Source organism: Triturus cristatus, chromosome 3_1 (assembly GCF_964204655.1).
Source record: "Triturus cristatus chromosome 3_1, aTriCri1.1, whole genome shotgun sequence".
Classification (NCBI taxonomy): Eukaryota; Metazoa; Chordata; class Amphibia; order Caudata; family Salamandridae; genus Triturus; species Triturus cristatus.
The window spans coordinates 872,199,289-872,211,399 of NC_140583.1; the positions used below are offsets into that span (position 1 = coordinate 872,199,289).

Genomic DNA, 12,111 nt, shown 5'->3' on the forward strand with positions numbered 1-12,111 from the left:
GCCTGATCTACTGGCTGCGGTATACGCATTTGCGGGGCTCGGCCTCCCCGGTCTTGGTTCTCCTGGTGCTGTCTGGAGGAGCAGCCGCCCGCCTGGTGAGGTGGGCTCTCCGTCCCCGGTCCGCTACACGACCCGCAGTCACACATCAGAATGAGCAAGGGCGGGCCGGGTTGGGCCAGCCCCAAGCAGGGCACCATAGATCAGTTTACCATGGCCGCCGTAGGTGCCACGGGCGGAGATGGGGACAGCCCAGCTCCGGATGACGCTGCCCTCTTGGCGGCAATCAACAATGCCCGGGATATGTTAGACACAAAAGGCGGCGCGCTGGGGTCTGAGGTATCCTTTCTCCACCAGGATCTCCGTAAGGCAGTTGATTGGATCACTAAGGCCGAAATAAGGGTCTCGACGGTTGAAGATTCTGTAACCCCACTTCAAAAGAAAGTCAACAAGCTGACCGTTGTCACGCAGGAGCTGGCCTCTAGAGTGGAGGACACGGAGGGCCGCGCCCAGAGGAGTAACCTTCGCTTCATAGGCCTGGCGGAGGGCTGCGAAGGAGCTTCCATGACAAGCTTTATTACGAAGTGGCTCAAGGTTATCCTGCCTCCGGATCAGCTATCCTCTGCCTTCATAGTGGAGCGGGTGCACAGGGCCCTGACGCGGAAGCCTCCCCCAGGTGAGGCCCCAAGGCCTGTTATCGCCAAGATCATGAACTACGCCGACAGGGATGCTGTCCTACGCTTCGCCAGGACACACAGAGACAGCTTTATATATGATGCCAGCTCCATCTTGGTCTTTCCAGACTACACACGTCTGGTCCAGAAGCAGCGCCAATCTTTCATGGCCGCAAAGCGCAGACTTCGAGAATTGAACATATGATATATGCTGCTATATCCGTCCGGGATGCGGGTAATCTAGAACTCCAAGTCATATTTCTTTGATACCCCAGAGGCGGTCTTTGTATGGTCGGATGAGCGCCCACAGCTCAGAGAGAACTCTCCATCAGCCTTGGAATCGGACTCTTCCCACAGGTCCGGAACTCAGCGGCCGCATCGCAATAAGTCCCAGAAGCGATGGGGCCCGGGGTCGGAGAGAGGTTCGCCGAGTCCAGGGAGATTGTCCTGACGGCTTCGGACTGCTCCACTTGCCTAATAATATTACATAGAAAATGTGCATATTGAACTTTGTTTTGTTGATGTTGTCCTCTGAGTGGGCGTGGGACCCGCTTTGCGGGCTGCTAGGCCTAGATCGCTTTGCACTCTCCGTTTCTTTAGGTTGAGAGGGTGGGTTGGGAACCTTTGGTGTGGTATCTGGGGGCATCCCGTAGGCGGTCCTCTGCCATCTGCACCGCGAGAGATGCTCCTTGTTTTTGGTAGTGTCGGGTGGGGGGTGGAGGGGTCCGCATTCTGGACAGGTTGGTTTTTTGGTTTATGTATGGTTAATACGTGCAGATGGTGCGCTCAGGTACATATTGTCTCCTATGCAGATCCTCTAGCTGTAGGCAACTTCTTTCTAGAGTCCAATGACGTCAGGTGAGGCACATCCCCTAGGAGACTTAACAGTAGTCTCCTGGAATGTTGAACAAGGTGAAACGGGGGGCTATCTTGCGACAGGCAAAGAGGTATGGGGCAGACATCCTACTCCTGCAGGAAACCCATCTACTGGGCACGTAGGCCCCTTGACTCGCCCGTTTTGGATTCCATTACATATATTTCGCGGGGTTCAGGAGAGGCTCCAGGGGGGTGGCAGTTCTTGTACACCGCAGAGTCCAGTTCCAATATATAGCACATAGAGCGGATCCTGGGAGCAGTTTCCTGTTTGTCACGGGTAAGGTACATGGTGAGCAGATTACCGTTGGGAGCATTTATGCCCCCTACCTTTGGGGGCCAATTTTATCAACACTTTATTAGGGGCTGGGGATCCCTCCCGACTGGTTTGACCCTGATGGGGGGCGACTGGAATGATATCATGGGGCGTCCCGACAGACCACGCACCTCGGACACCCTGTAACACATGGTCGGACCAAACTGTTCACCCTGGCATCGACATTAGACTGGGCTGACTTATGGCGCGAGTTTCACCCTACCGAACATGAATACACATTTGTCAGCGGTCCCGGCTGGATTACTTTTTTGTTCCCCGGGTTTTTCTCCATAGATTCTCTCAGGTGCAACACCAACCTTGTGGTTTGTCTGACCATTCCCCAGTCAGGCTGCGTTTCCACACGTGCTCACGCATGCCCCCATTCCGCTGGCATATGTCCTTGGCACCTCCGCAGCCCGGCCTATCAGGAAATGATTGACACAACGATCACTACAAACTTAGCCGACAATGGACCCTCCGACCCATCAAATACGATGCTATGAGAGGCCCTCAAACCGACCATCCGGGGTGTTGACATTAGCCATCGCACACAGGAGAAACGTAAGCGACTGGAACACCTTGATACCCTGGAAGCGCATCAGATGACTGTCTACCCAATTCGGTGGGGGGATAAGTCTAGTAAAATGCTACATAGACTGTGCCAAGCAGACGGCGCCCCAGCGGTCATGCCTGCGATCCAAGGTCCAGACGGGTCCCTGTACACGGCGCCGCGAGAGGTAGCGGACGAATTTGCACCGACACTTTGCATCTCTCTATGCCCGCAAGGAGCAGATCTCTGCCGAACTTAAAGCAGAGTTTCTCACGGACATTCCGCCTCGCCGGTTCTCAGATTCAGTGGGGGAGACCCTGGAGGCTCCCATTACGTTAGAGGAACTATCTGGCGCGCTCGGTGCGATCCGGCCAGGTCGCGCCCCGGGACCCAATGGGTTCCCCATGGAATTTCTTCGGTCCCACATGGCCCTGTTGGGACCGCACTTGTTGGCGACCATAGAGGATGCCGCAGACTTCTGAAGTCTTCCCAGGGACTGGCTACATGAGGAAATAGTGCTTTTTCTAAAACATAGCAGACCCCCTGAGGACCCATCCTCCTATCGTCCCATCTCCGTAATTAATTTCGAACCCAAGTTGCTGGGTAAAGTCCTGGCCAATCGCCTGCGGGGGTGCATTACCGATCTGATTCACCCCGATCAGTCGGGCTTTATGCCACAGAGGGCTACAAGGCATAATATCAGACGAGTGCACAACGCCATCGCAGCAGCCCCTACTCTAGGTCGCCCTGCTGCCCTGTTACTAGCTGATATTGATAAGGCGTTTGACTCCCTAAGCTGGGTCTATCTTTATCAGCTGCTTGAAGCAGCCAACTTTGGGCCCCGCTTTCTGGCATACATCCGCCTGTTGTATACGAACCCGACAGTGTCGGTCCGAATTGCTGGACACCACTCCTTTCCCTTTCCCGATCCAAAGGGGCACCCGCCAAGGCTGCCCGCTATCTCCGTTGCTGTTCGCCCTGGCGGCCTGGGTACGAAGCGACCCGGTGCTCCGGGGGTTCGATTGGTCCCGATCACAGTCAGACCGTATAGCGCTATATACGCGGATGACGTCCTTTTCTTCATGACTGCCCCGTGGTATTCTGGACCTCGCATCCTAGAAATCCTCCAGGTCTTTGGTAGCACTACCGGTTTGCACACCAACCCTGCCAAATCCGTCCTTTTCCCAGTGTGCGGACATCATGGCCGTGAAACATGGGCCGCGCAGCTGTCCCGGGCCACAGAAGGGTTCAAGTACCTTGGGATTTACATTTCCCCAAATCCCAAGATCTCCTGGGCACACAATATCACCCACTTAACGGTTAGTCTTAAGAACGAGACAGCGGTATGGTCTGCTCTCCCATTGCCCCTTTATGGGCGTTCAGCCACTTTCAAAATGGTGTCTTTACCTCGGATTTTGTATCCCCTCCAAAATTTCCCATATCCTATTCCTCGTACCTGGTTTGCACAAGTGAATGCTATCCAAAATAATTTCCTATGGGGGGGGTGAGGCAGTCCGGGGGGCGCTCCGCACTTGTTCCCAGTCCTCGTACTGTGGTGGGATTGCGGCGGCTGACATTTATTACTATTATGTTGCATCCCACATCCTAGCAATCAATGAACTATGGGACAATTCTCCCACAGACCCGATGTATGCTATAGAACATGCCGCCATGGAACATGTCCCATTACTCCACTTACTGTGCAGCTATACGAGGCTAGATCATCTTCCGCCGGCTGGCAGACTAGCTATTCAGCTGTGGCGGGTTAAGACTAGGCAGATGGGTTGGAAGGGGAGGCTAACTCGACAAACACCACTGTGGCAGGGCACATGTCTTAAGACTGCGGCCACATTGAGAGGGTTTCGGGGGTGGGACCTGTTAGGGATCTCGACCCTAGGAGATGTCATGAGGGGTCACACATTAAAATCATTTTAAAAACTACAAACAGAGTTCAGCCTTCATAGGTCGCAATTTCACAAATATTTACAGTTCCGACATGCCCTATCCCCTCAGATCTGTAATGTGGAGGCCCTCCCCAAATTCCAGCCCTTGGAGGGCCGCCTATTAATGGGGACCTCGGACTGCACAAAATCAGACAAATTTATCAAACTCTGACAACACATCCCCCCACAACTCTGGACAAGACCCGACTGGCCTGGCAGGCTGATATCCCTGAATTGACGGATGACGACTGGCTTGAGGCGATTGCCAGCCCTAGAGGCGCGGCGATCTACACACGCTACAGACTCATCCAGTTTAAATATCTGCACCGAGTTTACTACACTAGGGTAAGGACTGTGGCGGATGGGGTCATTCAGTCCCCGGTGTGCTTGCAGTGTGGCAGCGAGAAGGGGTCCTTCTTCCATACTGTATGGACCTGCACTGCCTTGCATCCATTTTGGAACAGGATTCGTTCGTGCCTCAATGAGGTATTGGGGTGGGTGCTTCCACTGGACCCTCGGCTGTTCCTATTACATTCCACAGATGACATTGGTGGGTACTGCTATAAACAACATCTACTGTTCCTTCCTCACTATTGCCAAAAGAGATATAGCACAGGGTTGGAAGGCGTAATCTCCCCCAACTTTAGGTAAATGGAAGGCCGTACTAGACCAGTGTATGGGGACGGAGATAGCGGTTTTTGAAGCCCGGGGCTGCCCCTGGAAACACCGTATAATATGGACACGCTGGGCAACATATCGAGGAATAGACTTGCTCCCCCTGCCCGATGATGACTCATAATGGCTGCCCCCCGACCCCCGCCCTACAACGCCTCCAACCATTGTGTTTGATTACATTATCATTTCTTTGGGATGACTCTAGGGGACTTGCGGCATCATGTACTGAATCTGGTGATTTGACCGCTGTCTGCAAAATGTTTTTATCTTTTGTTTCCCTGCATGTTTGGCGGGTGCTGATTATTTTAGTGGTAATAGCTATGGCTCCAAATATTGTCCACTTATTCGTTTATGCCAATGTGGGGCTTCGGCCCGATTTATTGAAAAATGACCAAATAAAATTTGTTGTAAAAAAAAAAAAAAAATGGAATGGATAGATTAGTAGGTCAGAGAAGTAAAATTAGTAGGCTGAGTTACAGTTAGAAGGGCAAGCACTAAATCCCTACAATGGATCACCCTCATCTCTAGAGGTACCAGATTGCAGCATGCCCCCGGGGCACTGTTTCCAAACGTGGCCTACACTCTTTAAATAAAAGTGCAGGGCTAGAAATCATGGTATAATGGGGACGAGTCATCTGGTGACCCTAAGTATAATCATTAAAAAAATATATTTATTGGCATTTTTAACTTTCCATTACAGTACAACATGCGCACTTATGATAAACTGTCTATAGAGGTCGTACTTCTCAACGAGCATGCATATAGATTACAACAAAGCGTTACAACATTGTTAATGATAATGGGTAAGCGTATGTATGTTAATGATATGCGGACCTCAGTAACAGCAGTGGGAAAGGTAGTAAATGGCATTGCAATATACACTTTAGAGAGATCTGTTGTATGACGGAGGTGCCCAAAAATATGGTTGCAACCATTCATAAAAAGATCAACCAAGAAAAAGAAAAAAATTAAATGAGTGACCATATATATCATATTGCCTTTAATCACTCGCAACATTTCAAATATATCCTTCTCACTACATTCTATGTGGTCTAGTTCTAACCATCTGGTCCTATTTAATTTAACTAACAATGTCATTTTTTATATTTACACCACTATTAGCTGAATATTTACGTTTGTATATTTGCCCTGAAAATAATCCTATGCAACTGCTCAATCATTACCATTATATGCCTTTTGGAAATGTAAATTTTAGTTAAGATTCTGAAACCCTAATATTTGCAGAGGTGCTTTAAAAGCACAGTTATTCATAACGGGTAGAACAAATTATAACTTAACTTGACTAACAATTCCAAGTACAGAACATTTGCAAATTAAAAAATAGATGCATAAATACCAAATAAGAATTGCCAAAGCATGACTATGAAAAGTTATGTGCCAATTATTTACTGGCATAAGAACAATCTAGGCAGAACAATTAGGTGCAATAGGAAGACAAGCACAAAAAGAACAGTACCTTGTATCCTTGATCTGGAAGCATGTTGAGCAAGAATGTCACCATCTTTTGTGGAAATTCATATTTTACAGTCCAAAATAGTAATTCTTCTAGAAAACACTTATGCTTCAAAATATCCATAATAGACTGATCTGTGTGAAGAAATGGAAAGTTCGTATTCAAAATATCACAGCAGACTGGATAAAAACAAGTGGTAATCCAGTATGGGTGTTTTATCCTTCCTCTGCATTTTATCTATTAACACCTGCTGAATGGGAACAAGGTAAATACATACAGTCTGTCCCTTCAATTTGTGCAAGAAAATGTATTTAGCCCTTCATTTTCTTACTGTACCATTTGACTGAATACTAGGTTGCTTGGGTGTATACCAGGATCACACAAAGTTTACAAACAACAAAAGCAAAAATAGCCCAGTTATTGAAAGAGAGAAGGAACAGTACTTTGCTTTTGGCAAGATGATACTGTGTACATGGTAAAACGAACATTCACTGTACCCAAAGAGTCAGAATGGAATAATAACCCAACCACTGTGTGCTTCTACACACAACACTTTTCAATAAATGTAACTGGTAAAGTCAAATGTGTTAAAGCATGGATCTCATACCCAGGGACAATGCTAGGCAATTTTCAACCTCCAACAATAAAAAACAGAGTACAATCTTAATATTGAAGAAGAACTGAATATACATATAGGTTGAAATAATGCTTCTATTTGCAGTTTCCACTGCATAGTTTTAATAATACAGTATTTCAGATAAGTTTAAGATTATAATGCAGTGATATTTTATTGCATACAGGGAGGTGAGGATCAGACTCACTTTCGCAATTTTTTCTTTTTTTTTTTTTTTACATGGAATGACATCCCACCATGATGATGGTTTGATTTGTCTGCAAGGATCCCACTGGGGCAAGATGAATGTAGAATGATATAAAAGAGTTATGGAAATAATTATTAGAATCATAATTTAGAATGCCTAAATGGATATTTAACACTGATAATTGATATGCACTCACCACTTGGGTCAAATAAATCAATCACATAATATACACATATGTGATATATTGAAAACATTTCTGAATATTATACATGAATGTGTTATCAACAGAACAAAGGTGAATAACAGATATGTACATACATATGGGAGGGTATGTTTCAAATTATAAAAAATGGTATGAACGAGTGCCAGTCCAAGAAGGCTTCCAATTTGTTACCTATGTGGTAATACTATTCCTCTGCTTAGGTTTAGGTTATCAGCATATATGTTTGCCTCCTGTGACCAAGGCTTGACAGCTGAATAGGACGGAAAGTTTTAATGGCGGATTTAACACCTAATAAATTGGAATGCCTTGGCACCTGGTGTGAACACTTTTATACTACTACGAAGGAGCGGTTATTCTTTGTAACTAACAAGAGTCTGCTTTATATATAAATAATTTGCACTCAGCCCCCTCCATGCACAGTTTATCATCAATGAAGTGGTTTCAAATGTTGCAATGAGGTCATCAATCACAGAGTATGTAATGAGTGATGTAATATGTTAGGTAAAAAACAAGCTACTTACCTGTAAACTGTGGTTCTCCAGTATTGATATCATTTATAGATTCACATACTTGAATCTTCCCTGTCGTCATGGTGGGAGCCCCACGGTAACAGAATAAATAGCAGTAATAAAACATCACCATAGACCTCCGTAGAACAGAAAACTCACTTAAGTAACTTTTCAGTCAATCATAGCAGAGACCTGAGTTTCTTTTCCCACAGAGCCACCATACCTCAGAGTTCAAGCACAAGTGTATAGGCATACAAAACTCTGAGGTAATTGGTGAGCCTAATTGGGGGAGCAGGGAGGGTCGCGTGTGAATATATAAAAGATATCAAGACTGAAGAACCGGAGGAGCCTAGCGCGCATCCAAGATGGTCGCGTGAGCACAGGGCTCCCCGGACCCTCGCTGCTCCTCGGAATTTATCCTGACAATATCCTGACGTGGTTTATGGAATCTGGGAGATGACGACCGGCTGAGCACGTATCTCTTTTCAGAAATTTAATCGGACCTGGGAATCCTGAGTTATCGTTGTTTGAACTTTTGGGACCCACCCGACGGAGGTGCCCGGGGCGAAGGTGAACCGTGGAGCCGTGTCGCAATTGAACAACAGCGGCTGCGGCTCGGTGCCAGGGGCCGCTCGACCACTTTCGGTTTCACTTTCAGACCTCAGGGGGCTGGCCGGTGGAGCGCTTGAGGTGGCGGGGTGTTTCCTCGACCTCTGCACAAGGCTTTGTCTCCACCTGCCACTAGAGTGCCTATCGCCTTGGGTCCCCCCGCACCGCCATATTGTTGCCTCGGGTGAGGCGCTGGTTTCCAGGGCCTGTACCTCAGCTACTTTTGATCGGCGGTCCCCCTCGGAGTCTGTGACCACATGGGGGGCAAGGGGGGCCCCGAGGGGCGTAAGACTAAGGCCTCCCTCCGTGGGGGATCGGTCCAGACCAACAACATGGACCGCTACACTCAGGGCAGAGGCTCCCCTGGAACGGCCGGTCCCCCCTCAGACGCCACCGGTGGGGGCACATCCGTCTCTTCGGAACTTTCCCTGCAGGATATCATGGGCGCCATTGATGGCATCAGGGAGACCATCGCCACGCAATACGAGGCCCTGGCCCGCAAGATCGATACGGTGGCGATTGATGTCACCTTAATACGGGCGGATCTCTCCAAAACAAACGAGAGGGTTCAAACTCTCGATGCGCGGACCTCCACCCTTGGTGCGGATGTGTCTGGCCTGCAGGCCGCGCTTGGTGACTTCAAGGTGGTCAATGATCAGATGGCCCGGCGGCTGGAGGACTTCGAGGGACGGGCCCGACGCAACAACATTCGTGTCATCGGCGTACCGGAGTCCTCCGACGACCGCCCGGTTGACCTCCTGGTCGAGGAACTCATCCTCCAACAGCTGACCCCTGCGGGCTTGAGTAAATTCTTTGCCGTTGAACGGGCTCATCGAGTTCCGGGCGGGCGGCCACGGCCGGGGGCCCCCCCGAGGCCTATCGTGGCCAAACTGTTTTACTACAGAGACCGGGATGCGATTCTGCAGGCCTCACGTGTCCATGGCCCGGTTCGACATGAGAACTCATCCATTAACTTTTATCCGGACTTTACTCAACTTGTCCAGAAACAGCGGATGGGATTCCAGGGGGTGAAACGTCGTCTTCGTGAGCTGGGCCTAAAGTACTCTATGCTCTACCCTGCCAAACTCCGAGTGGAACATGAGGATCGGACTGCCTTCTTTGACTCTCCTGTGGCCGTGAGTGACTGGCTGGACTCGCTACCGGACAGAGGTGGCCATCCCGGGCCCTCTGCAGGTGCCAACGGTGACGGGTCCCCTTTGGAGTGACTCGTGGTCCTTGATTTTGCCATTTTGCACTGCTCAGCTGGGTTGTACTTCTTTGTTTCAGTGTGTTTTGCTAGGACCTGTCCGGGGGGCGGGCGGGGACGGGTCCCTTTCCTCCTCCGGGGTCTTTTTGTAGACTGGGGTTAGTTGGGCGACAGGCACACTGCAAGTTGGGGGGGTTTTTTGGCCCGCAGGGGTGCAGGGTGGGGGGAGTTGGGTGTTGGGGGGGGGTGGGGGGGAAGGAGGGGTTGTTTTGTCGTGTGTTTTTTGTTTGCAGGGCGAGGTATTGATTTTCTTCCACTTTTGGGACTTGAGCTACTTGCGGGGGGACCTTTGATCTATTGGAGGGGATGGGGGGGGACGGGTTGAAGCTGATGTCATGGAACGTCAATGGGTTGGGGGACCGTATCAAACGGGGTGTAGTACTGCAGTATCTGCGTCGTCTGACTCCTGATGTGGTGTTTATCCAGGAGACGCATCTGGTTGGTAATGTCTGCCATGCAATGAACAGGGGGGGATACCGCCTGGTGGCTCACTCTGGTTTCACAACTGGCTCCAGGGGGGTGGGCATTCTCCTGCGATCCTCACTTCCGTTGGAGATCACCAGGGTAGTCTCAGATGACAGAGGGCGTTATGTTTGTCTGACTGGGAGGTGGGAGGGGCATCCCCTTGCCCTGGTCTCAGTTTACGTCCCCCCGGGCCTCCAGAACTCCACCTTCGCGGACTTGGGTCGAATGCTGCTTGAACTTCCGGACAGTCTTTTGCTTATGGGCGGGGACTTTAACTCGGTGGTCACGGGTGACCTGGATCGTCACCCACCCAGGGCCCTCCCCGCTGCCCAGGCTTGGCTAGGTGGTCTGTTGGAGACCTTCGGCCTGGTGGATAGTTGGCGATTAATGCATCCGACCCAATGTCAATACACCTTTCACTCTGGGGCACATGGGAGTCTTTCTAGGTTAGATTATTTCCTTATGCCCGCTGCGCAGACGGGTCGAATTCGAGAGGTCAGGCACCTGGCGAGGGGTATCTCTGATCATTCCCCGCTGTGGCTTCTCTTTGACACCGAGTCGCGGTCTGCAGGGCGGATCGCTCCCATTAACCCGTGGTACCTGCGAGACCCTACGACTCGCGATAGTCTGGTTAAGGCTATGGACCAATACTTTCTTGAAAACGAGGGGTCGGTGTTGTCTGCAATGTCCCTGTGGGAAGCCTTTAAAACCGTAATCCGCGGACACGCCCTCTCCCAGATAGTGGTGGCTAAGAAGCTCAGGAGTGAGGCGGTGGTGAAGCTGGAGACTGACATCTCGGGGCTGGAGTCGGCCGTGGAGGCGGGTGTCACTCCGGACGGGCTCCACGCCCTCAGCCTGAAACAGTTTGAATACAGATCTCTTGTCACTGATGCTGCCAAAACTATGTATAGGGAGCAGCAGGGTCGATTGTATGATGCCGGGGACAAGGCGGGAAAGCTGATTGCGTGGCTGGACAAGAAGGAGAGAGTGAATCGTGTGGTCCCGGAGTTGCGTGTCTCGGATGGAGTGTGTGTGACTGAGCCTGGTGAGATTGTGGAATGTTTTGCCGACCACCTCCGGACCGTGTACTCCCCGGTGACTGATAGGGATGAGGAAGACTCTTGCCTTCTACTGAGGGACATTGCTTTGCCCGGCCTGTCTGCCGAGGACCGTGAGCAGCTGGACGCTCCCTTGTCGGTAGATGAAATAGCGACTGCGATTCGATCCCTTCGCTCGGGCAAGGCCATGGGTCCCAACGGTCTCCCTATCGAATTATATAAGTTGCGCCCGGATAAACTAGCGCCCTTCCTCCGTCGTATGTTTCAGGAGTCCCTTGAGGCCGGTTCCCTTCCGCTCGACCAGCGACTGGCCACGATAGTCGTGATCCCCAAGGAAGGTAAGCCGCGGGACCGCTGTGCCTCCTACAGGCCCATCTCACTGCTAAATGCAGAGCCTAAAATCCTGGCTAAAGTCCTTGCCAATCGTTTGTTGGGCGTCATCTGCGATCTGATTCATCCTGATCAATGCGGCTTCATCCCGCATCGCAACACCGCCCTCAACTTGCGGCGTCTCCATGGCGCCCTCGCCAGGGCAGAATACCTCTCCGAACCGGCCGTGCTGGTTTCTTTAGATGCCACGATGGCCTTCGACACCATCGAGTGGCCATTCCTCTGGGCTGCCTTGACCAAATTCGGCTTTGGGGAGGGATTTCTTGG

General features: G+C 50.4%; 1 protein-coding gene across 7 annotated transcripts in view; it reads right to left on the bottom strand.

Moving 5' to 3' along the window:
• The window catches only part of UBR3 (ubiquitin protein ligase E3 component n-recognin 3), a 2,077,978-nt gene that overhangs the window by 1,564,638 nt on the left and 501,229 nt on the right, over positions 1-12,111 (bottom strand). For all 7 annotated transcript variants that reach the window (XM_085645338.1, XM_085645337.1, XM_085645336.1 and 4 more), the window contains exon 7: positions 6,506-6,636. In XM_085645338.1, coding sequence (XP_085501464.1) covers positions 6,506-6,636 — 131 coding nt within the window. The remainder of the gene's footprint in view (positions 1-6,505; positions 6,637-12,111) is intronic.